Source organism: Lissotriton helveticus, chromosome 3_1 (assembly GCF_964261635.1).
Source record: "Lissotriton helveticus chromosome 3_1, aLisHel1.1, whole genome shotgun sequence".
Taxonomy (NCBI): domain Eukaryota; kingdom Metazoa; phylum Chordata; class Amphibia; order Caudata; family Salamandridae; genus Lissotriton; species Lissotriton helveticus.
The window spans coordinates 133,217,563-133,244,765 of NC_136061.1; the positions used below are offsets into that span (position 1 = coordinate 133,217,563).

Consider the following 27,203-nt stretch of genomic DNA (forward strand, 5'->3'; position numbering starts at 1 on the left):
AACGCGAATTGCTAGCCGTCAAGTTGGCTTTCGAGGAATGGCGACACTATTTGTGGGGCGCCAGACACGTAATCACCATCTACACGGATCATAAAAACCTCGAATTCTTTCGTTCCGCTAGGGCATTGACACCTCGCCAGATGCGGTGGGTACTATTCTTTAATGAATATGATTTTGTCATCACCTATAGGCCAGCGGCCCAGCAGGTGAAGTCCGATGCTCTTTCTCGAATACATAACGAACCAAAAGGGGAAGAACCTGTGACAGAGAGTAGAGCCATGATAGAGGGTACACGGATCGTAGGGGCAACAGAGATGGATGTATTTCCTGGTCTGGTAAGGGAGCGATTGAAGCTTCTTGATCTAAGCTCTTTGCGGTCTGTGCCCGAGGTAAGAGAGAAGGAAGGGCTGTTATACCATGGGGACAGACTGGTAATTCCTCCTTCCCTTAAGGATGAGGTTTTGGAGTGGTGCCATTCATCTGCGTTGGTGGCTCATCCTGGAATGAGAAAGACGAGAGAGCTGTGTGAGCGGTGGTTTTGGTGGGACTCCATGATCAAGGACATCCAGGGATATGTGAAATCTTGCCCTGTATGTGCCATTAATAAGCCATCGCACTGTAAGCCCTTTGGGCTTTTGTGCCCTTTGGAAGTACCGCCATCCCCTTGGCATACCATAAGTATGGATTTCGTAACGGAATTACCATTGGTCTCGGGATATACAGCTATATTGGTGGTGGTGGACTTATTCACCAAAATGGCACATTTTATACCACTTCGCAAAATTCCAACGGCGAAAGAAATGTCAATGGTCTTTATGACATCTGTAGTACGTTTACATGGGTTGCCAGAGGTGATTATATCAGACCGGGGGGCGCAATTCATATCTCATTTCTGGTCCGAACTATGTCTGGTTCTGAAGACAGAAATACGTTTATCTTCGGCATACCATCCTCAGTCTGATGGACAGACCGAGCGAACTAACCAGACGATGGAACAGTATCTGAGATGTTTAATCACCTCTTTATCATGTGATTGGGTGACCGCTCTGCCCATCGCTGAGTTTGCATACAATAACAGCTTGCACTCGGCTTTGGGCATGACCCCGTTCTATTGTTCACTTGGGTACCACCCTCGGGCCGTGGCCATTCAACCCACGGGACACATGCCAGCTATAGACGGGATTTGTAAGCAATTGAGTGCTATCTGGGGTTTGGCCCGGGAAAGTCTGGTGGAGGCCAAGGCTGCTATGAAGGCACAAGCGGATAAACATAGGGTCCCAGCGCCCCCATATCAGGTGGGCGAATTGGTGTGGTTGGCATCTCGTAACCTGAGGTTACAAGGGTCCCGTAAATTGCAGCCTAGGTACGTAGGCCCCTTTCCTATAATCCAGGTCATTAATCCGGTTGCAATGAAGCTGGAGTTGCCACAGGACTATGGGGTCCATCCAGTGTTCCATGCCTCACTATTGAAACCATACACGCCTTCTGCACAGGAGTTGCCCCCACCGCCTCCTTTAACTATCAATGGTCAGGAGGAATTTGAGGTGAATGCTATCTGTGACTCCAAGCGGGTTAAGGGTCGTCTCTTTTATTTGATTGACTGGAAGGGATACAAACAGGAAGACAGGACTTGGGAGCCAGCTGGAGGTGTTCATGCCCCTCGAATGGTCCGAATGTTCCATAGACAGCACCCCTTGAAGCCCCGTCCCGTGGGGAGGGTTGTAGGGGGGGGGTACTGTTAGGAAATCGCAGTCAGTCCTGTTTCTATGACCATGGGCCATCATCACATGACCAGGGGCTGAGGCATATATTCTTGTCCTTCCTCCTTGTTCGTTGCTTGATATCGCCAACGTTGTGGCCTTGGTATCTAGCTTTTTGGTCCCTGCATTGTATAGGAGTTCTGTTGCTTTTTTGCTCCTATTTTTGTCTCCCACGGGCTCGTGGGGGATTTCAGTCCGTTTTATTTCCTTGTTTATCCCCGTTATCCCTTGTTCCTGATTTTTACCTCCCTTCATCTTAGTCAGTGAGTTAGTCCCCTCCTCCCTGCTCCTCTCCCCGTTTTCTTCCCTGCTCTTATTTTTTGAGCCTTGCCCTTGTCAGCCTTGCCCTTCCTTCCTTTCTTTTTGCCGGCATACATTGTTTGTGTGCGCTACAGAGAGCGGGGGCTCCCGTTCTCCTTCTGTTCTTACCGGCGGTGTTGACGCGCTGTCTTTCTTCACCAGGCAGACGCGCAGACAGACGCTTAGGCGTCTGTCCACATCGTTGTGTACTTGGAAGTGACGTTTTGGGTCATTCCGCTGTGTATCGAGTACACAGGACGCTAAGAGCTTTGGAAGGAAGAGTTGTTAGATTACTCCCTATTTATATCCCTTCCAAGTTATATATTTTATCACAAGGGGTTTTTTGGTAGCTGGTATCACGCGGATTGTCCCCAGCCTTCTTTTTCCCCTTTTTTTGTACGGTGCTAGTACATGCACCATTAGTGCTTGCAGGACACCTTGTGTTTTATTGCCCCTGACTGGGTTTATTACTCCCTGGAGCACTATTTTCGTGGAGAACCCAGCCCCTACACGAAGCTAAGCCTGCACTTGCCATTGGTAAGGAGAAGGAGGGGTATGTGTTGTTTGGTGTTTTGGTGGATCATGGTCATGCATAAATAGGCTGTATTGCAGATTGTATATTGTGAGACATTCTCTCCCTTTTACCCCAGGTGCGGAGGCGTGAAGGAGGGAGCTGTGTCCTGCTACACTACAGGGTGGGAGACTTGGTGTCTCGTATCAAACCACCCTCTTTTCGTGTTCACTGGAGGGCTCACTGTGTACTGCAATCAGTGGGTTTTCGGTGGATACGGGAAGGGGACTGGTGCATGCTTCGCTCCTGCAGTGCTTGGGCGGGCTGAGCAGGGCTCAACAGAATATCAAGCCCACGTATTTAGCACTGCCTGAGCGAACATGGACGTGGATGGGAATGCGGTGGGGGATGGTTCAGGTGGTCCCTCATTGCAGGACATTATGGGGGCATTGCAGACCTTACAGACACAGGTTCAGGAGCTACAGCAGGAAAACGCTGGTTTAAAACAAGAATTAGTGGCCGTTAGGGCGAGGGAGCAGTCACATCAAAGGGGAGCCTCTTCCATTCTCCACCCTGCGACCTTTCAGTATGGCGGGGGGACGGGTCAGGGTACGATGGGAGGCAGTAGCTCTGGTAACCCCATTAATGTTACAGTGTCTTCTCCGGTAGCAGTGCCGTTAGCCCCTCCCGAGAGATTTACGGGAGATAGTGAGAAATTCGGGATGTTTATGACTCAGTGCCAGCTACATTTCATGTGCAGACCGAGTGCCTTCCCTGACGATTCCGCAAAAGTGGCCTTCACGATTTCCTATTTGGCTGGCAATGCCGCTCAATGGGCTATACCCTTGGTAGATAGCGATGATCGGGTGTTATATAATTATAGCGCTTTTAAAGAACTGATGCGGGGGCTGTTTGCCAAGCATGCGTTTATGCAGGCAAGTGATGCAGAATTGATGAAACTCCGGCAGGGCAGGCAGGATTTGTTGTCCTATATCGCATCCTTTAACAGACTGGTGTCTGAGACCCATTGGCCCGCTGAAAAGAGAACATCAATATTCTACCAGGGTCTCTGCGAAGAGCTAAAGGACATTGTGTCACAAGTGGTAGATCCACCGGAGGACTGCTCGGCATTCATAGATCTGGTGGTTAAATTGAACCATAGGGTCTCTGAGAGGCGGGGCGAGCGTAGCAGGTTCCAGGCGATTAGAGGTAGTCATGCAAAGATGGAGGTAAAGAGTACAGGGGACAACAAGGTGGCCCCTGAGCCCATGGAAGTGGGTGGGGTACGGGGTCCTTTGGCACCAGAGGAGAAGAAGAGAAGGAGAGCGAATAATCTGTGCTTATATTGTGGACAAGGGGGGCATTTCGCCAGGGAATGTCCGGTGAAACCTTCTGGTGTGGGTTTTGGCAAGAAGGTGGCTTGTGTTCAGATAGACCATAGGACAGGTGAATGTGGTGGTCAACAGTATGAGGTGGTCGGATCTGTAGACCAAGCACCTAGACATTTTGTCATTAATGCCCAGTTGCTGTTACGAACTCAGGAATGTGTTTCTGTGTCGGTGCTGTTGGATTCAGGTGCCACTGGCAATTTTATGGACATCACTATGGCAGAGAAACTGGGGGTTCCTTGGCAGTTGAAAGAACGACCTGAGCCTGTAAGGGCTATTGACGGTACCGAGCTGACATCGGGGTGTATCACCCGTCGTACTGCACCTTTGGGTTTATCATGTGAGAATGGGCATTCAGAGATGGTGGTTTTCGACTTAATCGATGCCCCTTCGTTTGGTTTAGTGTTGGGGGTACCATGGCTGCAGAAGCACAATCCCAGGATTGATTGGGTGCGGAGGTTGGTAACGCTAGATTCAGCACACTGTTTGAAGCATTGTTATACTGTAGCAGGGGCACAGATTGACCCCTTGGTTTGCGCTGTGATGGATGTGGGATCTGTCCCTCCACAGTATTTGGAGTTCAAGGACGTGTTTGATAAAACAAATGCTCAGGATCTTCCCCCGAACAGGGCTTATGATTGTAAGATCGATCTGGTACCGGGGGTTTCATTGCCTTGTAGCCGGGTGTATGCGTTGTCAGAACCTGAGGAGGTTCACTTGAAGGAGTACATCGATGAGATGTTGAGACTCGGGTTTATTCGTCCATCCTCCTCCCCTGTGTCATCGGCTATTTTCTTCATCCCTAAGAAGGAGGGGACTCTCAGGGCGTGTGTGGATTACAGGATTTTGAATGCTGCCACAGTGAAGAATAGGTACCCTCTTCCGCTCATCTCCGTGTTGTTAGATCAGCTTCGCAAGGCTACCGTGTTCACAAAGTTGGACTTGCGGGGAGCCTACCATTTAATAAGAATGAGACCCGGAGATGAGTGGAAGACGGCTTTTAGGACCAAGTACGGTCTTTATGAATACACTGTAATGCCGTTCGGCCTGTGTAATGCGCCGGCGGCATTCCAGTTTTTCATTAACGAGGTGCTCAGTGAATACTTGGATCGCACGGTTATCGTCTATTTGGATGATATACTGGTGTTTTCTGAGATAAGGGCAGAGCATTCAGAACATGTTCTTCAGGTGTTACGGACTCTTCGGGAGCACCACCTATATGCCAAACTAGAGAAGTGCCGGTTCGACACTCAAGAGGTAGAGTTTCTTGGGTTCATCATTTCAGCGCAGGGAATACGTATGGATCCAGGGAAGATAAAGGCCATTGTGACCTGGCCTGTGCCTACCTCTGTGAAACAAATCCAGGTACTCCTGGGTTTCGCCAACTTCTATCGGCGTTTCATTTCGCATTTCTCTGAGGTGGTGTCACCGATGACTCGCCTGTTACGAAAGGGTGTTCCTTTTGAGTGGACCAATGAGACGCAGATTGCTTTTCGCTCATTATTGGAGCATTTTACGTCAGCCCCCGTGTTAGTACATCCAGATCCTGCCCTGCCGTTCTTCGTAGAGACCGATGCATCTATGTGTGCAGTGGGTGGGGTGTTATCCCAGCGCGATGACTCTACCGGTCATATGCACCCAATAGCGTTCTTTTCCAAAACCTTGTTGCCGGCTGAAAGGAATTATACAGTGGCCGAACGCGAATTGCTAGCCGTCAAGTTGGCTTTCGAGGAATGGCGACACTATTTGTGGGGCGCCAGACACGTAATCACCATCTACACGGATCATAAAAACCTCGAATTCTTTCGTTCCGCTAGGGCATTGACACCTCGCCAGATGCGGTGGGTACTATTCTTTAATGAATATGATTTTGTCATCACCTATAGGCCAGCGGCCCAGCAGGTGAAGTCCGATGCTCTTTCTCGAATACATAACGAACCAAAAGGGGAAGAACCTGTGACAGAGAGTAGAGCCATGATAGAGGGTACACGGATCGTAGGGGCAACAGAGATGGATGTATTTCCTGGTCTGGTAAGGGAGCGATTGAAGCTTCTTGATCTAAGCTCTTTGCGGTCTGTGCCCGAGGTAAGAGAGAAGGAAGGGCTGTTATACCATGGGGACAGACTGGTAATTCCTCCTTCCCTTAAGGATGAGGTTTTGGAGTGGTGCCATTCATCTGCGTTGGTGGCTCATCCTGGAATGAGAAAGACGAGAGAGCTGTGTGAGCGGTGGTTTTGGTGGGACTCCATGATCAAGGACATCCAGGGATATGTGAAATCTTGCCCTGTATGTGCCATTAATAAGCCATCGCACTGTAAGCCCTTTGGGCTTTTGTGCCCTTTGGAAGTACCGCCATCCCCTTGGCATACTATAAGTATGGATTTCGTAACGGAATTACCATTGGTCTCGGGATATACAGCTATATTGGTGGTGGTGGACTTATTCACCAAAATGGCACATTTTATACCACTTCGCAAAATTCCAACGGCGAAAGAAATGTCAATGGTCTTTATGACATCTGTAGTACGTTTACATGGGTTGCCAGAGGTGATTATATCAGACCGGGGGGCGCAATTCATATCTCATTTCTGGTCCGAACTATGTCTGGTTCTGAAGACAGAAATACGTTTATCTTCGGCATACCATCCTCAGTCTGATGGACAGACCGAGCGAACTAACCAGACGATGGAACAGTATCTGAGATGTTTAATCACCTCTTTATCATGTGATTGGGTGACCGCTCTGCCCATCGCTGAGTTTGCATACAATAACAGCTTGCACTCGGCTTTGGGCATGACCCCGTTCTATTGTTCACTTGGGTACCACCCTCGGGCCGTGGCCATTCAACCCACGGGACACATGCCAGCTATAGACGGGATTTGTAAGCAATTGAGTGCTATCTGGGGTTTGGCCCGGGAAAGTCTGGTGGAGGCCAAGGCTGCTATGAAGGCACAAGCGGATAAACATAGGGTCCCAGCGCCCCCATATCAGGTGGGCGAATTGGTGTGGTTGGCATCTCGTAACCTGAGGTTACAAGGGTCCCGTAAATTGCAGCCTAGGTACGTAGGCCCCTTTCCTATAATCCAGGTCATTAATCCGGTTGCAATGAAGCTGGAGTTGCCACAGGACTATGGGGTCCATCCAGTGTTCCATGCCTCACTATTGAAACCATACACGCCTTCTGCACAGGAGTTGCCCCCACCGCCTCCTTTAACTATCAATGGTCAGGAGGAATTTGAGGTGAATGCTATCTGTGACTCCAAGCGGGTTAAGGGTCGTCTCTTTTATTTGATTGACTGGAAGGGATACAAACAGGAAGACAGGACTTGGGAGCCAGCTGGAGGTGTTCATGCCCCTCGAATGGTCCGAATGTTCCATAGACAGCACCCCTTGAAGCCCCGTCCCGTGGGGAGGGTTGTAGGGGGGGGGTACTGTTAGGAAATCGCAGTCAGTCCTGTTTCTATGACCATGGGCCATCATCACATGACCAGGGGCTGAGGCATATATTCTTGTCCTTCCTCCTTGTTCGTTGCTTGATATCGCCAACGTTGTGGCCTTGGTATCTAGCTTTTTGGTCCCTGCATTGTATAGGAGTTCTGTTGCTTTTTTGCTCCTATTTTTGTCTCCCACGGGCTCGTGGGGGATTTCAGTCCGTTTTATTTCCTTGTTTATCCCCGTTATCCCTTGTTCCTGATTTTTACCTCCCTTCATCTTAGTCAGTGAGTTAGTCCCCTCCTCCCTGCTCCTCTCCCCGTTTTCTTCCCTGCTCTTATTTTTTGAGCCTTGCCCTTGTCAGCCTTGCCCTTCCTTCCTTTCTTTTTGCCGGCATACATTGTTTGTGTGCGCTACAGAGAGCGGGGGCTCCCGTTCTCCTTCTGTTCTTACCGGCGGTGTTGACGCGCTGTCTTTCTTCACCAGGCAGACGCGCAGACAGACGCTTAGGCTTAGGCGTCTGTCCACATCGTTGTGTACTCGGAAGTGACGTTTTGGGTCATTCCGCTGTGTATCGAGTACACAGGACGCTAAGAGCTTTGGAAGGAAGAGTTGTTAGATTACTCCCTATTTATATCCCTTCCAAGTTATATATTTTATCACAAGGGGTTTTTTGGTAGCTGGTATCACGCGGATTGTCCCCAGCCTTCTTTTTCCCCTTTTTTTGTACGGTGCTAGTACATGCACCATTAGTGCTTGCAGGACACCTTGTGTTTTATTGCCCCTGACTGGGTTTATTACTCCCTGGAGCACTATTTTCGTGGAGAACCCAGCCCCTACACGAAGCTAAGCCTGCACTTGCCATTGGTAAGGAGAAGGAGGGGTATGTGTTGTTTGGTGTTTTGGTGGATCATGGTCATGCATAAATAGGCTGTATTGCAGATTGTATATTGTGAGACATTCTCTCCCTTTTACCCCAGGTGCGGAGGCGTGAAGGAGGGAGCTGTGTTCTGCTACACTACAGGGTGGGAGACTTGGTGTCTCGTATCAAACCACCCTCTTTTCGTGTTCACTGGAGGGCTCACTGTGTACTGCAATCAGTGGGTTTTCGGTGGATACGGGAAGGGGACTGGTGCATGCTTCGCTCCTGCAGTGCTTGGGCGGGCTGAGCAGGGCTCAACAAAAAATAGTGAAAAAAGTTAGAGTAAAATAATCATTTTGAGTGATCAGAGGTAGGGTAGCCCTGAAAAGAGCTTTTGGGTTCTGTGGCTGATTTAGGTACCTAAAAGTAGGTTCCAATGCACAGTCTTAAATTCAGGAGGAATATTCTATTCCCCTCATCTGAGAAGTGCACACCATCTCCTCTTAGATATCTTGCATGTTGTAACGCAAGTTATTGTTGTATATTGAACCCATTCCATAGTCTCTCATGTAAGCAGAAACAGATTTATTCACCTGTTTCCGTGCTTTCTCAAATTGTGGACAAAATTGGTTGGACCACTTCCAATTCTGTCTTTGGCACATATTGGAATATACCAAGGCAGTTTGTGGAAAAAGTGCCATCAATTGCCCAAAGGTGTCCTTTAAAAGCATTTCCAGACCTACCCCAGTCAAAGTGCCTAGGTCATTTCCACCACAGTGCAGAATTATGAGGTGAGGGTGTGGCAGATGCAAAAAGGTTTTCACCAATGGTATCAATTGGTGACATCTCAATCCTCTCTGGCCAATCCACTTGATGTCCACATTTGGTAAATCAAGGTTGTGAAAATTTCTGATAGCTACATCCACTGGGCTCAAAGGTACGCCGCTATGTCCAATAATCCAGATAGAATACATGGCGAGAGGAGGTTCTGGTGCTGTCAGATGAAGTGTGGGAATGAAATGGCAGTTGGAACAGTAGGAGTTTGAAAAAAAAAAACTGTGGAGTTTCAGTGCTCTTGAATCACAAGCAATGATTGGTGGATTCAGATAGTTGAAAACTGAAAGTTAGGGTGCATGGTTCTGTTTTGTGGAGGAAGTAATTTGAATGGTTAAGAAAAAGTCATTTAATGAAACATTGCACCGGATAAGCTGGTGTATTGAGAGGTCAAACATCCTTGCTGAGTTCATTTGCAATATTGTAGAATAAACTTTTGAACCTGAGAGCTCAGTGAGGAGGGAGTTGCTATGGTAACAGGCAGAAACGGCTATTTTTTTTCGATTTACACGGGGGTAGCGCCCGGTACGCGCACCGGTGCCCGTACCGGGGAGCGTACCCTGGAGAAAAAAGAATGACAGAGTTTTTAAAAATGTAGCATTTTTTTTATAAATTGGAGGTAGTTCTAAACTTTTTTTTATTCTTTTTGTTGTTTTATATTTTTTTATTGTTTTTTTGAACATTTTTTACTTTTTTTGGCTTTTATAAACAATTTTATATTTTTTTTGTAATATTTATGGGGACAAACAAAAAACTGGGAATTGTAAATGGCTCAACTGGAGCAAAAAAAATCAGGAAAAAATTAAGGTTTCTTTCTGCAGATGTGGTTGTCTCCAGCACGGTTGATGAGTTTGATGCTTTGCTCCCAATAGGAAATTGTACTCCCGCAAAGCATACAAACTATTTTGTAATCAGCAAACTGGTGTTGGAGGTTTGGGACCATCTCCCTTGTCTCTGGACCCGATAGAGTGGGTTGTTTGCTTTTGGAGGTGCTGGGAGAAGATTGGAGAGGGTTTCTGGTCAGTTCTCTGACCTCTGCCGCAGAATAGTTGTTTGGATGCCGGCGTTGCATGTGGCGAAGCATTGTGTGGTTCCCAAATGAATATTTTTTTGCAGGGTTCCCCCTGGAAAGTACAGTGCCACAGATCAGACATGTCACTTTTGGCGCATTCACTTTCTTTTGGTCCCTTTGGATTTTAAAAAACTCCCACACAAAGTGCTCCTTAGGTTTATATGGGGGGATTATCTTCAGGCAGGAAATGCCTGTGCTCCTCCTCCTCCTCTTCCTCTTCTTCTTCTTCACCACCACTGTGGTGTTGTGGTGGTCCTTGTGGTGGTGGTGCAGATGCTCCTGCTGCTGCTGTAGCCATTTCTCAATGAATAGAAACAGGTCTTCCTCACTCAAAGAACAAAGTGAGAATGAGGAAAAGGTGGGGGCTTTCATCATTTGGAAAACAAAACTGTTCTGAACCAATGAAAAGCGTTATTTTCAGGTCACATGACCCGACGCGCTTACGCTACGCGCCCCGGGGCGCGCCCGCGCCCGGGGGCGCTTACGTAGCGCGATCGTATGCGCTCGGGCGCTTCCGGATGCGCTTACATCGTGCGTCATAAGACTTATCACGCGGCTACGCGATACGTCACGATGATGTTTTCGTTCGCGGCAATAGCGCAAACGGGACGCTCACCGGTACGCGCACCGGGGCGCTCCAGGGCATAAAAAAAAAAAAAACATGAACAATATACATTAAAAAAAAGTATTACATAAATATACAATATAGGATTCATTATAAAAAATATATTTCATAGCTATAGAAATTTGCTATTAAAAAAACCTATTAAATTCACTGAAAAAACCATAGGTTTCACACCAGTTTTAGTTAGCTGGAAATTTTACTGACATAAAACCATTGAAATTCCCACGTTATAGTTAGTTGGACTCACTATAACTCGCGCGCCCGCAATGCACTGCTGATGATGTCACATATTACATCATTCATGACATCACTGATGACATCACTGATGACATCTCAAATGACATCACTGATGACCTCATCCATGTGATAATACAATACACCTCCTCACACTCTAATCTAACCCATGATACACCTAGTGTTAAATACAAACTACCATTCCTGAAATTGACACAGTAAAACCACTTACCACATACGCATTCACTGATTTCTAGGTCTACACACACATCCACTAATTCACCCATACAATCTTTCATACATACAGTCACTCATCAATACAAGACAAACATATGCACTCATACACCTATACACTCACACACTGCCACTCATCCATGGAGTTACTCATACACCTAGTCAGTCATGTAAAGAATCAATCACACTCCCATTTCCAGAACTATACAGTTAAACACACAAAACTTTGCTTATTTAAACATAGACTAACACATACTTACTGTCTTTTACAATCACTGATACAAGTACATATTGATAGATACAGTCACTTATGCAATCACAGGCTGTTATATATACAGTCATTTATATATGACAACTCTCACATGCAGCAGCTTACACAACAACAAACATAATGATGTACACATTCAGGCAGTTTAGTCACTAACCCATGCATTCACCAAGACACATTTAATCACTCACTCATACAGTCAGTCACGCACCTACTAAATCCTTCATCCAGACACTCATACATACACTCATTCTTCAATATGTAAAACATATTTTAACTTTACAGAAACACACAGACACTGGATGATGTCATCAGTGATGTCAATTGAGATGTCATCAGTGATGTCATCAGTGATGTCATCAGTGATGTCATCAGTGATGTCATCAGTGATGTCATCAGTGATGTCATCAGTGATGTCATTTGAGATGTCATTTGAGATGTCATCAGTGATGTCACTAACCATGTCATGAATGATGTAATATGTGACATCATCAGCAGTGCATTGCGGGCGCGCGAGTTATAGTGAGTCCAACTAACTATAACGTGGGAATTTCAATGGTTTTATGTCAGTAAAATTTCCAGCTAACTATAACTGGGGTGAAACCCATGTTTTTTTCAGTGAATATATCTTCTCTAGCCTCACACGCTAACTTTTCATACACCATTACCTAATCCGCATGTATTGTAGTATAACTGCAGATTCCAATCCATATAGTTTGGCATGTTTTTCGTCACAGTTTGAGAATAACAAAGAATATACTGCAGACTGTTATCGTGTTTGCTGATTGCGTGTGAATCTGTGTCTGACACACATGATTGCAAGGTGCTTTGATGCATTTATTTTCCAGGACACCTAAGAGCAACTGTGGGAAAAAGGCATGCCTGTTAATTATGTGCAGGATCTACAGTCTAAGGTGCAGAGTTTACTTTGTTAGTGTGACATTGTTCGTTTTCGAGCAGCAGATTTTTATCATCGACATACTGATGGCTCAATCAAACGGATCAGTGGAAAATGTAATACATTCCTATATGGGCAATTTCAGGTGCTTTTTCATTTGAGTGGAGTTTGCAGGTCATATGTTTCATTCCCTGCCTAACTCCACAACTGATAGAAACTGTTTTTGGGGAGGAAAGTCTTACTAGTTTACGTCCTGGTTGTTTGTAATCAATGCTTTGTATTCTCTCCCATTCCTAATTTAATTTGTAGATTTATACAGCACCCTTATTACCCTGAGGGTATCCAGGTTCTGCCCATGGGCACTGCGGGATTAAGTGATTTGCCCAGAATGACAGGATGTTGAGCTGACTCCAACTCGAACCCAGATCCCCAGCTATTGACTCAGCAGCTCCGACTCCTGCGCCATATCTCTTACTAATAGAGTTGATGACATTACACCTCATGTGGAAGGCTCCCAGTCTGAATGTAAATCCAATTTTGATCACAGGCATGTGAAATTTGGATAATTCATGTGGGAGACTGTAGGTGTGTACGGAAACTTGGTATGGGTAGTTTATTGGATTGTAAGCTGTATTCTAAGACTTAAGCATGTAATGTTACAAGAACATCGTTGTGGAAGTTGGTTGGCAGGGAGTATGTGTCTGAAAGGCCTGCAAACAAAAGTTAAATGGGAGTGGGTCAGGAGTTTCCAGACTGTGAAGTTTGTGTTGGAAGTGAATCATGTGTTGACCGAAGTTATTTAAAGTCAGTGAAGTGTTTGCTCCTGAATGTCGGTCAGGTTAGTAGGAATGAGAATACGGACCCTAGTAGATGTAGTGCCAAGTGTTGTCCTGTCCCAGCATTTTAGGAATTCCACATTGCACTAAGTTTTGTTTGTGCTTCGGCTATTCTGTATGTGGTTTCTTATCTGTTCAGCGTCTTCATCACCCGAAGTTTAGTTTGTGAAGTGGTGTTTTCGGTTTTGGAGCTCATTATTTCACTTTTTAATGTTCTTTAAGAAAGCGGTAAATACGAGTGGTATTATTTCTTCTACATCACCTGGTCTTCAGACTGGAACACTGCCCGAGTTCTATGTGATGTCCGTCTCCTCGGTATTAATTCATGACTCCGAATTCTAAGCTTGGCACTTGGTGGAGACCCTTTTTAATGCAGCGCCGTATAAAGCATCTTATGTTACTGCTGTTTCGTGTCATTTTGTCAGTGATGCAGCATTCTTTCCACATTTGTTTACTGGAGATCATGCACATACAATATGGAGTTTGTTCATTCACTAAATACAAATTGACTTATGTAAATGTGGCCTTTCGCTGATATTATATAAATGTACATTTGTTTTTGTGCATTTTTAGTGGTCTGGCTGGGCATTCGTTGTTGCAGTCGAACATCTACAGGTTTTCTGTATTACTTTAATTTAAATGTACTTTTTTTTCTCTGAAAAGAATCACTTGTTAGGTTTCGCTGGGGAACGGAGCGTAAGCTCCGCCTCCAGAGAAATCTGTAGTTTCTAGTAAGGGTGCCTTGAATACGCCCCTCTATTTCATTGGCTAGCTCCATAAATGGAGGCTAGCCATTGGAACAGAGAGGCGTCCGTCATGGCCGGACCAGATTCGGGGGCGTTCCCGAGAATCTTTGGCTTTTGGCTACGTCATGCTACGTCAGCCAAAAGCCGGGAACGCCCCCGAATCTGGTCCGGCCGGGCCGTGCTTGCTGCTGTCCTGCCTTCCTCCGTGTCCCTCCTCCCGCCGTCCCCCCTCCCCTCGCTGTCCTGTGCACGTTTCCCGTCTCCCTCCCGCCGTCCGTGTCCTCTCCCGCCGTTCGTGTCCTCTCCCGCCCCCCCCCCCCCCCTGTCCTCGTAGGTGCTTGTTGTCTTGTAGTTTCACTTTAAGTAACTAAGGCCTAAAAAATTCCAGGAGGCGACCTCTAAGCTCAGTTCATTCAGATTCGGGGGCGTTCCCGAGAATCTTTGGCTTTTGGCTACGTCATGCTACGTCAGCCAAAAGCCGGGAACGCCCCCGAATCTGGTCCGGCCGGGCCATGCTTGCTGCTGTCCTGCCTTCCTCCGTGTCCCTCCTCCCGCCGTCCCCCCTCCCCTCGCTGTCCTGTGCACGTTTCCCGTCTCCCTCCCGCCGTCCGTGTCCTCTCCCGCCGTTCGTGTCCTCTCCCGCCCCCCCCCCCCCCTGTCCTCGTAGGTGCTTGTTGTCTTGTAGTTTCACTTTAAGTAACTAAGGCCTAAAAAATTCCAGGAGGCGACCTCTAAGCTCAGTTCATTGTAAATTTGCCCTGTCACGCATCAGGCGGTGACATCCGCCAACCTTTAAATGCACTTTTGGCAGAGGCAGAGCACACACATGCCACAAGCCTGGGCTGTATCGTGTTGTGAGTTGCAAGGCACCCTTTTGCCTGGAAAGGCTTCTACCCACCAGAACTGGGGTCCCGATTGGATGATTCGTTTTGCCCGAGCACAGGAGGAGGCGTGGCCGAACCTCGCTGACCGCTCGCCTGTACTGCAGCAGGACCTGCAGCACGAGCCCTCTTCAGCTGTGAACCCTGCCACCATGAGCGCGCGCCCGGCTTTCATAGCGGCAGAAGTCGTCGAGGAGTTTTTAAGATTTCCTGAACTCATCCAGCAGCTGGAGAGAGCCCTGGCCAACTTCTCCCGTGGCGCTGAAGGGGGAGTTGTCCAGCCGCTGCGGACCATCGTTCCAGTTGCAAAGTACAGCGGGTAAGAGTGCCTTACTACTAGTGCAGAGATTCTGGGCGCTGCACCAGCCGAGAGACGGGGAGATGCGTGAACTGCCTCGTTATTTCTGCCTTAAACAGTCATGATGCTTCTGCAGTACATATGCAAGGTCAGTTAACAATGTCCTTTCACTGACCCGAACATTCCGGGACTTTGGAGTCCGTTCTTGGTAAATTAAAAAGATAAGAGATGCGTAAATGGGCAGAATGCAAATTGTCCTCCTGTAAAGCAGAGGTGGCCAAAGGCATTAGTCACATTCATAAGAGCGTGCGAGCCTCCTGGCGTCCATTTCGTAGGGTTGAGATCGGAACTCTTCACCCACATCATTAAGTAAGTTATTCACACAGACATATGTTCCCCATCCTCAGAACAAATGATCTTAAAATATGTGAATATTTCTATTTATTTAATTCTTTTTTTGCAAAGATCTCACTCGTTTAGAAAGTAACTTTCACTTTGAATTCAACAGAGCCTATATATAGGCTTTTTTTATGGGCAGACGGACCCTCTCTCCTATAAACTATAGGGCGGAATGTGCGCGACCATCTGCTTTATTGTATTTTCTCAGACAACTTTGCCGACTCTGGTAAGTGCAACGAAATTGCGTGGTAATTTGTAGTCCCTGTCGGGGATGCAGAAATATTATAAAAAGGTGGTAGTTTAACCTGGAAAGCGTGACACTTGACAGGGCTGCACAAGGCAATCCGAGTAAATCCAGGGTCTTGCTTCATCCCAAGAGTGAATAGAACCACGGCCCGGCCAGTGAAGGAATTAGCAGCTACGCATACAACAGTTAATATAAAAGAACCTATGCTCAGCTCTCACAGTTAATTCGTTGGCTCGCCCACCTCCATTGTTATTTAATTATCATTGGATTTTGAGTGACATCCTGGAACGTTCTCTCTCTCCAAACAATCCTCCTTCCTCTAACTCCTATCGCCGCTTTAAAAGAGCAGGACTGCCGTTGCCCTTTTAAGAAAGAGTGTTGTCGCTGTGAGGAAGTTCGGAGAGCAGAGCATTGTGTGTTTTGGGTGTGGAGTTTAGAAGAGAGATGAGGAAGAAGTAAGTGAGAGTAAAGAGAAGAGCCCCTTTCGAAATATTAAGTGAAACATTCTTTGACGACCGGGAGTCCTTAAACAGTGGAGAAGATACGGGCTCGGATCTGTCCAATAAGACTTGTACCTGCAGAGAGAGAATGTGTGAAGTGAAGTACTAGGAAGTACATTTCCAATTATTATACTGAACGTTGCAGGCCAAGCTGGGGGCTGAGTAAGACTTACGAGTTACTGGTTGAATTCTGCTCTGCCCAGCTGTGACTATCCCTGCTCCGAGACCGCAGTTCGTAGGGTATCATCAGACAAAGGGCTTCCCTGACATCCTGTTTGTGCATTATTTTGAACCGTAACCACAGACCACAAAGTGAATTGATAGAGCTTAAAAATGAGGTGAGTACATCAACCGTTCGTGTGCACTGCACTGGTGCCCTGTGTAAATTCACTTCCTCATTTACTTACATCTTTTTTTCACGGACTTTAATCATCCGCTTCAGATGCAGCCTGCCCTGTGTACTGAGTGGATGCTTCATACCTAGTTCCCCTATGTCAGTCACGGGAGCCCTGGAGAATGCACCCAGGCTACGTGGAGCAGAAATGACGGGGTGTTTTAACTCACAGGCGGCCTCTCTCTCCACATAAGCACACTCCAGGCAGTCCCCTCTCCTCGGTATTTGATAAAATTGAGTGCTGAGTGCAGAGTGCAAAGTGAGTGTGCAGAGTGCAAAGTGAGTGTGCAGAGTGCAAAGTGAGTGTGCAGAGTGCAAAGTGAGTGTGCAGAGTGCAAAGTGAGTGTGCAGAGTGCAAAGTGAGTGTGCAGAGTGCAAAGTGAGTGTGCAGAGTGCAAAGTGAGTGTGCAGAGTGCAAAGTGAGTGTGCAGAGTGCAAAGTGAGTGTGCAGAGTGCAAAGTGAGTGTGCAGAGTGCAAAGTGAGTGTGCAGAGTGCAAAGTGAGTGTGCAGAGTGCAAAGTGAGTGTGCAGAGTAGTGAGTGAGCAGAGTAGTGAGTGAGCAGAGTAGTGAGTGCAGAGTGCATAGGGAGTGCATAGGGAGTGCATAGGGAGTGCATAGGGAGTGCATAGGGAGTGCATAGGGAGTGCATAGGGAGTGCATAGGGAGTGCATAGGGAGTGCATAGGGAGTGCATAGGGAGTGGAGAGGGAGTGCAGAGGGAGTGGAGAGGGAGTGCAGAGGGAGTGGAGAGTGCTAGAGAGTGCAGAGTGACTGCAGAGATTAAGCTAATGGCAATGTAAATGACAATGCCATTTATTTATCTGTTTTCAAAACCAACACATAAATACAAATTTTGTCATTTACAATGCCAATAACTCTAACTTTTCCAAAGGCGAAACCATTGCATTGTAAATGCATGTTTTTCTAAATGTATTGAAACCAACTGTACTTTCGATGAGGGTAGGCACCAAGTGTGTTTTGCAGTTAATAAAGTAAAAAATGCATAGTTGCCAAGGTTTCAGATTGCTATGTGTGACATTTTCATAAGTTCAGTGTAATTATCAGATGACATTTCAACAACTATGAGTGACACTTTCTTGCGATCAAAATGAAGCAATAAAGTTTAAGGAAACCTATTAAATTTTAGCAACAAGAAAATCTGAAAACTGCTGCAAAGCACCAGAATTGCATTAAGCCTGAGGCTGAGGTGACGCAGAGCAGTCTCAGGCATAGCTGGCAGCTAGGACGCCGTAGGGTTTATACTTTCATAAACTAGTCTCTCTCAACCCTTACACCGTTGATTCAAGCTGGTAATTCTGTAGGTAGCGTTTATAAGCCCCATCTCTAGTACTGTTTCACTAAAATTGTGACGGGTACGATGCTTTTTGAGACCTAAAGGAAAATATTGCACAAGTGGCCAGTGTAGATTTAGGAGTGTCCGATTCAGGCCACTTTTTCAGGATAACCACTGGTATGAAAATGTTAGAGGTTTATATTAATTGGATTTAAATGAAATGTTATTTTGACATCCTCACTATCTGCCAAGGATCTAGCTCTTCTGGAATTGCATTAAAAACACCAGGATTGAATCATGGTCGTTGACCTGGCTTCTTACTCTGAGTAATGAATTGTGACATTCTTATTATGAAAGGGTCAGTGGATATATTTCCCAGTAATCATTCGATCTTTGTGTGCAGGTTCAACCATGGATCCCTGGCAGTACGTCTATAGCCCCTGCATGTCACTCTGGCTGAACAGGTTTTACATCTACTCATGCGCTGCTTTCGCTGTTACTGTTTGGTTCTGCATCCGGTTCATCAATTCCAAGAAGACAACACAGGTATGTTTGGGGGTGCATTGATCACCTGACGAGATGAGCTATGCAGTTTAACTAGACTGTCTATGCTTTTGAGCTGTTACTCTTTGCTTTTGCTACTTTTGACCTTTTTAATATTGTATTTGAGTCACTTGTTTTTGTCTTATGGTTGAACACAAGAGGAGGAGAACAATGATGGTGGCTGTAGTGTTTGACAACTCTATGCTTGCATTACCTGGCGGCGTGAGAGCATATGCACAAGATTAAGTCAAGAAAGAAGGTAATTACTGTAGCCAGGAAGGAAGAATATCAGTGGCCGCTTTCAGCATAGACTTGTCCCAACCGTTTCCAACCTCATGATTGACTTACTTGAGCTTTGCCGAGACGTGTTTCAGAGACCAGGCATTTTCCACCCTCTTCGACCTCCACTCCTAGGCCGAACAAGCATTGGCAAAGCCAATGGATCTGCCTTTTGGCTTTGTCAGTGCGCGTTTTATTTTTTCAGGGTGTTTGCAAAACTTTAAAAGAGCAGCAGAACCCTCGTCAGTCTAAACAAATTTACTAAAAGCGAAACTATTTATGGTCTCCAAAAACATTAATTGCCATAGTAATACTTAGCACTGAAATAAACTCTGTTGTGTATATATTTGCTATTTGTGAAAGGGAAAATGCTATCCCTCACAGTGAAGGTAGTCGGTGCCTGAAGTGGGCTGACCCTTTGTCCAATGCTGTATGGGGCTGTAAAAATGTGAATGGCACCATATCAGACAAATGGGTGAAGAGGGCTGGCTGAAAGCGCTGATAAGTTTATTGTACATATAATTTAGTAAATACAAAAGGTCCTGGCTAATGCCAGGCCTACAAAGAATCCTGAAAAACAATAGGCAAAGGTGAGGTATAGTTAGCATTATAGCCTGATATGCAATTCTAGACATAATGTATGCAACTTCTGAGTGCCCAGAGGTCTGGAATATGCTCAGTCCCAACAACACCTTCATAACTCCACTGGTGTGTCAACCAACGAATACAACACTGCCTTACTCGACGAGCCCCTCAAACTCCGTGTCCAACTGCAGACTAAAGCCAATAAAATCATGATTATGGGATACTGTAACTTGTGGGTGGCACCCGGAAGCAAAATATACCACTGAATGTATTAACAATATGGAGGCCCTCACATTCACAGAAACTGCACAGCAGAGCACCTGTGAGACCTCATTTCATTTATACCCTAGATGACTCCAACATGGCAGCTCCGCCACAGCCCCTAGTTCAACCACTCTTGATCTCCATTGCGCTCTCACTGACATTAAAAATGATTCTTCTATTACCTACCAGATGTTTCAGAAACAAAATCACTAAGACATTTGAGAATTACATCTTACTTTTTTTTTTATATTTCTTTTTATTGAAAAATTAACATAAAAGAAGCAAGGCACAAATACATTACAAGAGGTACCAGTTCAGACGAGGAAGGAAAAACAATAAAACAAAGTCAGTAAGGGAGTGTGTTGAAGGAGGGAGGGGGGAAAGAACGGGCCAAATCAATATACATACAAAATCTACCCAAAAAATCTAAGTTTAGCCCCTACACAGTCTGATCTAAAACCTTCCAATTAAAATCTGGAATAGCCATGGTGAGAATTTCAGAGCTAAGAAGGCAAAAAAACTCTGCAAGAGAGGCTATAACAATATCAAGAGAGCCAATAAGCTCACTATAGCAATTGCATCTACCCAGCTCTACTATATCCAGCCCTCAAAACAAAGACTTCCTTTGTGTCTCTACTCCCTTGTTCAGTCGTCTGCCTCAAACAACTCTACCTTCCAGTTGTGAGTGATGTGATCAAAGTCTCCACCTGTCAGTTACATCCTATGGAACTCTGTTATCACACAGCGCCACCTTGGTGAATAAAGAAATCAGCTGAGCCAAAAACACTGGCCAGCTACTTATCCACCCTCGACCTTTCATTTTTAGCAAAATTATGGAAAGGGAAATGACGAGGTAACTTGAGGAGGACAAGTGCTGCCTCCTTGACCACCAAGCTGGATTCAGACCTGCGCACAACATTAAAACTAGTACCACCTATAAGCGATAAGAACTGCTCTTCCTAGATGGGGACAAGTAAAGTACTTTTATTCTCCTCCAATTGCCTGTGGCCTCGGACATCATTGACTACACAATCCTGAATACTGTGCTGACATCTGCGGATCCTCGCGGCCTTGGGTCAACTCGTTCCTCACTGATTGCAGCATCAAGGTCCGGATCAGATGAATCCAATTGTCCCTAAATCTATTTACCTGTCCCTCAGTAACCTTCTTTCTTGTGTTTTCCTTTCAATGTCTTTATGTATGTCTTTGTACACCCCGTGCACATTTCTTCTTGCAGTGCCATGTAAACTCCAGATATATGTTGACAGCATAAATCCACTACTGCCTGCCTGAACAATGTATTTCACTGGGAAGAAGAGACCGAGATCCCTGTAATCTTGGACTCCAAGCCTGATTTATTTATGGGTTTGGCTGTCTTACAAATCTTGCAGTTTAAGAAATTAGAAATCTCTTTGACTCATTTCACCTTTTCTCCCCAAGTTAATTGTGGTAAAGAGCATGAATATGCAACGCTCGTTCTTCTTGAAAATGCTTCACACTTCCCACAGGATTGAGTTAGCAATAGCTTTCTTCCTGGCAAGTCTACAAACCTTGCAATGTTCTCTACTGGGACCTCAAAAAGCTCATTCCAGGCCCAAAGTCATTCGAATCAGGCAGCTAGAATGTGCCTTAACCTCCTCAAGTCTCACCACATCAAACCCTTCCTTGAAGGTATCCACCCACTCCTAGTTAATGCCAGGATAAAATTCAGAGCACAGTGAACCATCGACAGAGAGTGGTGGATAGCGCTTGCATTGAGAATTAACCTGACATTGTATCTGAACCAGAGATTTGCGTTCATGCTCCATCCATTGGATCAACCAACATTGTTCAAGAGGTTGAATTATGGCAGCAGATTCTTAGGAACGCTTTCAACTCCAACCTAGGAGTGTTATTCAACCACTTGTAGTTCAGGAAACGAGTGAAAGCAGAACTTTTCAGACTTCCTTTTAACTGATCTCACCGTGTAAAGGGGAATGGTGAAAAAAATCGGAATGGTATTTCATCCTGTCCGACTGGATTGTTAGGTCCCCCTCCATCTTTCAAACTGGTCCACCACCTATCAGTCCTCTCAATGTATGGAAGGGAAATATCCCAAACCCCTTAATAAATGACTGGTAAATATTACACACCGTTTCGCAAAAAAACAGGCTATCAAGTCTGAGCAAATGCAGTATCACTGTGGCTGTTTTTTTTTGTTTTTGTTTCTTGTGGATGCTCCTTTACAACTTAAATGATGATTGGGACATCTTTCCTCTTGTGTCTATACGTATCAAGGCTTTGATTTTGGCTTGGTGACTGCCTTGAAATGAAGCTGTGGAAGGCTTACAGATTTTCTTACTCTCATAAAATTGTATAAGGGAATTCTTTTACATCTTCTCCAGCCAGGCCGTGGCTTATGTTCTACTTTGCTATTATCAGAATCTCTTAAAAGAATGTAGATAGGCCTTCCTATTCCTTTCCCAGATTCAAACGAGTCCTTTACGGTAAGAAGACTGAAGGATATATCTTGTTGGCACCTGGATGATAGCTGTGAACAGAAACTCAGTCTGACTTCTAACAACTAGACATTTGTGGACATGGTAGTTTGTTAGCAGAAATTACTTTGTAGTGCTAAGGGTTAATGGGTATGGTGTCCAAGAAATGTATTGCTGTGGTAGAAAGAACTATGCTGTCCAGATGTACATGTGAGACTACTCTTACAATAAGTCCAGTCTCGGAGAATTTATCTTGTATCATTTTGCTACCAAAGCGCATTAAGGCACATTAGGAACACTTGTGAAGTAGCTTGTCCTCTTCAGATACCCCATTGATCCTCCATTCAACCTAGAAGAAACTGAAAGTAATGAATACCTGCTTCACTGGGTGGAAGAAATACAGTAATAGCTGTCCATGTCTGTGTGGTATGTAAACAAGAGTTCGCCATGCAGTGATACAGTCTAGATAAGAAGAATCTCAGTATTCAAACCAAGTTAATCAAAACAAAAGCTAAATTGCAAACTTGGTAAAGTTTGTTTTTAAAAGTGGCCAAAATAATGGAGGACTAGATGACTTTTACACTAACTGAGACTAAAATGTTTGGTCTTAAATCACAATTTGGATCAACTTGGTTCGTCCGTACACGCTCTCGCCAAGTTAAATCCTTGAATCAGTAGGTGCGAACTTGGCAGAACAGATGCATATTAGATTCATTTCTGTTCTGGCTTAAATAACCAAACGGCCGATGAAGGCTTGTGGTGGAAAATGAAGAACAAAGGTGGGCTAGATTTGTGGACATAACATTGAAAACTCACCGTAACTTTCACTTCACTGCTTTTCTCTCCCCTCCGTTGCATCTGCAGTTTTCGGGCTCAAAGCAATACAAATACCGTTGAGTGTAAACCTTGTTTTACTAGGAAGATTTGCTGGTATATAAAGTTTTTAACCCCAAAGGCATTCACAGACTTCAATCAATCAATCAGCAAATTTGTAGAGCGCGCTACTCACCCGCTAGGGTCTCAAGGCGCTGGGGGGAGGGGGAGTCGCTACTGCTCGAACAGCCAGGTCTTGAGTTGTTTCCTGAAGGAGAGATGATCTTGGGTCAGCCGTAGGTGGGTGGGGAGGGACTTCCATGTCTTGGCCGCCAGGTAGGAGAAGGATCTTCCTCCGGCGGTGGATCTGCGAATTCGTGGGACGGTGGCGAGGCTGGCGGATCGGAGATGGCGAGTGGGTGTGTAGAATGCGAGGCGGCTGAGGTATTTGGGGTCCATGTCGTGGAGAGCCTTGTGTGCGTGGGTGAGGAGTCTGAACGTGATCCTCTTGTTGACGGGGAGCCAGTGCAGGTCTTTCAGATGGGCAGAGATGTGGCTGTGACCATGGATGTCCAGGATGAGTCGTGCAGAAGCGTTCTGTATGCGCTGGAGTCTTTTCTGGAGTTTAGCTGTGGTTCCAGCATAGAGGGTGTTCCCGTAGTCCAGTCGGCTGGTGACGAGGGCCTGGGTGACCGTCTTCCTGGTTTCGGTGGGGATCCACCGGAAGATCTTTCAGAGCATGCGCAGGGTGTTAAAGCAGGATGACGAGACGGCGTTGACTTGCTTGGACATCGTGAGGGAGGAGTCCAGGATGAAGCCCAGGTTGCGAGCATGGTCCGTCGGCTTGGGGCGGTGCCCAGGGCAGGGGGCCACCAGGAGTCGTCCCAGGCAGAGGGAGATGGTCCCAGGATGAGGATTACCGTCTTGTCTGAGTTCAGTTTCAGACGGCTGAGCTTCATCCATTCCGCGACTTCCTTCCTGGAGGCTGGCTCTGGCGGGGGTCGTTGGTGAGGGAGAGGATCAGCTGGGTGACGTCGGCATAGGAGATGATGTTTAGGTTGAGTTGGCGTGCGATGGCTGCAAGGGGGCTCATGTAGACGTTGAAGAGGGTGGGGCTGAGCGAGGATCCTTGTGGAACGCCGCAGATGACTTCGGTGGCCACGGATCGGAACGGGGGAGGCGGACTCTCTGGGTTCTTCAGGCGAGGAACGAGACGATCCACTCCAAGGCCGTACCTTGGATTCTGGTGTTGCTGAGGCGTTGTATCAGGGTGCGGTGACATACGGTGTCGAAGGCTGCTTAGAGGTCCAGGAGGATGAGTGCAGCTGTTTCCCCATTGTTGAGCAGGGACCTGATGTCGTCGGTAGCTGCGATGAGGGCGGTCTCGGTGCTGTGGTTTGCTCGAAAACCAGACTGCGAGGGGTCGAGCGATCAGTTTGTCTCGAGGAAGGCGGAGAGTTGTTTGTTGACGGTCTTGAAGTCTTGAAGACTTGAAGCTGCGAGGTGTAAAGGGTACAGTGAAGATTATTTAGAAGTGCTTTTCGGTGGTGAAAAGTACCCATGCCAGTGGGCTAATTTGATGTAGTTTCTGGTTTTAAATGACTGTGTGACTGGGTTTGAACGGTGAGCTGAACTATGATAAACTGCTTACCGAAAAATGGCTGAACTTTGCAGGCGGTTTGAAGACTCTGGGCTCAAGACTATGAGGTATGGCAGTCTGATCTCGTACAGATATCTCTTGCACCCTCAGTTTAATACTAGTTCAACAGACTTGGCTTCTCCTCAATGCCAGCCCTGCATTGATGGCCAAAGCAACTCTGATTCAAATTCAAGGCGATATGTACAAAATCTACATTGTATAGTTTTGGTTCCCTCATGGCATGTTCGGTGAATCTAGTTGGTTGTGGGAAAAATATAAAAGCTCCTGGAAATGGGGAATGTTAAATGCTGTGAGATCAAGACCCCACACATATAGATTTTTGGCACTGATTGTATTTGCTTATGTTTTGGATGTTTATGCACTGCTTTGTCTTGTAGTTCCTATAAACCTATATAGGATCAGCACGTTTAGACCACATAGACTGTGGGATTGGTGTTCCAGACACCACCCACTGGGTGTGTTCGCCTGTATACCAGCTAGCTCACAGTGCCACTGTAAACTCCACTTACCAAGGAGAGAATAGTTCTTGGCAACTATCGAACATGACATCCCAGTACCATCAGGGATCGTGGAAACAGTACAGTACTTTTCACTCAATCACTCGTGTTCACTTTGTCTCCTAGAGATACACAGAACAAATGGTGGAGACGTTTTCAATAAGCATTTATTGAAACAGCATCATTTGAGTGTAAAATAGGTGTGCTGTAACACCCATAAGACCGAAACAGATATAAACGATATTAAGCACCAATAGAGTAAATGGATGGTAGATTTCTTCCATAGTGCTAATATAACGGATATATGCAAGCATATAAATACATGACCATAATAATGTGTACTCCTACAATGCAACCCTAACTAGATGTACCCCTGTATATCTAGCATGTATGTAGGTGTAGAGCCAAGAAACCCCCTAGGCTGAAGCCAACCCCATTACCTGGAGACCATGTCTTGATCTAGAGACGGACACCTCCTGAGGGATCTCAGACCACTGCGAGCTGGAGTGTCTACATGCAGGAACCTCAGCGTCACGTGTCAGTGTATCAACACGGAAGTCTTTCTTCTCTGCCTGTCCTGGCAAAGATATGGTGTATACATCGCCAAAAGGTACCCTCAGGGCACTCTACCTTGCTGTGTCATGTCGGCTGAGGATGATGGAAGGGATGACCCTTCTACATAGTTATATGCAGAAGATGGTAATCCTGCTGTGATTCTGAGAGTCCTTATGCATAATTAATGAGGCTAGTTTTCCGGGAAAACCGCACTACATTTATGCAGCGCTTAACTATGCAAAAGGTCAATACCAAAAACCCGTTATGTAGTGTAATGATACGGTAAATGTAGGTGAAGGGTTAGGGGACTACTCAAGCCTTTATTGGGGTACCCTATGAAACATAACCGCTTACAACTTTTGGGAAAAGGTGTCATTTCTATTGGTAGAAGCGGGGTTTTTCTGTATTTTTGCTTTGTAACGTTTTGAAAAACCCCAAATACTTTATGACCCGTCTCTTGGCTGAAGATGATAAATAGGCAAATGGGGATTTTTCTAGCTTTTGTGCAGAGAAAAGATTTAATTGAAGTGAGTATGCATCCAAATCCCACAATTACCGATCCGCGCACCGACAATCGGAGAAAGAAAATTAACGCTACACTATGATGACACCGCATAGCTGTCAGAGAAGAAAGACCTCTCCGCTTTGCAAATATTGCAGAAAGTTTGTGAAGAGTCCTGAAATGCCCATTTTTCTATCAAACTCACTGTCAAAGTGTCACCCAGTGACTTTCGTTTTCTTTTTTTCATTCCTTGAAAATCCTGCCTTGCTGTACAGGGAAGCAAGTAAAGCAAACAAATGTCAATCTAGGAGATAATTCGTTTTTTTAAATATCAGAGATCCGTGTACCATCACATTTTATTGCTGCCTACCTCGTAATGGGCACCAATCAGCACAGCAGATATTGACACTGGGCTGTCAAGTGAGACATGGCCAGGTATGCCCTACATCACAAGGCTCCACCTCCTTCTTGTGAATTACTTTGGCAATCGGAAGGAGAGATCGTGAACTCCAGGCAGTTGCACTTTTTCTTTAATCTTTGCAGCATCAATCAATTTTGTGTTAGTCTGTAAAACATGGCTTCAAAAAGGCGGTGTCTCTTTCTAACTGGTAAATATGGCTGATGGTGCCTTGGTGATCTGAATATTTATTCTTGTGTAGCTGCAGTAATAAACTAAACCTGGGTAGTGTGTAAGCCTTCCCAGGGTATGTGATGAACTCTTACCGCTGCAGGTTCAAGAGCCAGGTAAAGTAGCGGTATTATCTCCTGAGTGATGGTATTTCCTGCCAGCCACTAGGACAAGGCCTTGGGCATTGATTCAGTTGTATGCAAGGTGCTCTGTGGAACTCAGAGTTTACTGCAGTCTTTACAAACTAACAATAGCACTGTATGTAAGAACGAAAAAATAAAACCTCTATGTAAGAAGTGTAATTGGAAGAAAAGACAGTAGCAGGTTCCCAGCTTTGGCAATGTGACATCAGTGCTAGATGCCAAGCAGATGCATCAGTGTCTGACC

General features: G+C 45.8%; 1 protein-coding gene across 2 annotated transcripts in view; it reads left to right on the forward strand.

The window, feature by feature from the left end:
* The window catches only part of LOC144822193 (S-adenosyl-L-methionine-dependent tRNA 4-demethylwyosine synthase TYW1-like), a 552,654-nt gene that overhangs the window by 47,017 nt on the left and 478,434 nt on the right, over nucleotides 1-27,203 (forward strand). For both annotated transcript variants that reach the window (XM_078679401.1, XM_078679402.1), the window contains exon 2: nucleotides 18,417-18,559. In XM_078679401.1, the coding sequence (XP_078535527.1) occupies nucleotides 18,417-18,559 (143 nt within the window). The remainder of the gene's footprint in view (nucleotides 1-18,416; nucleotides 18,560-27,203) is intronic.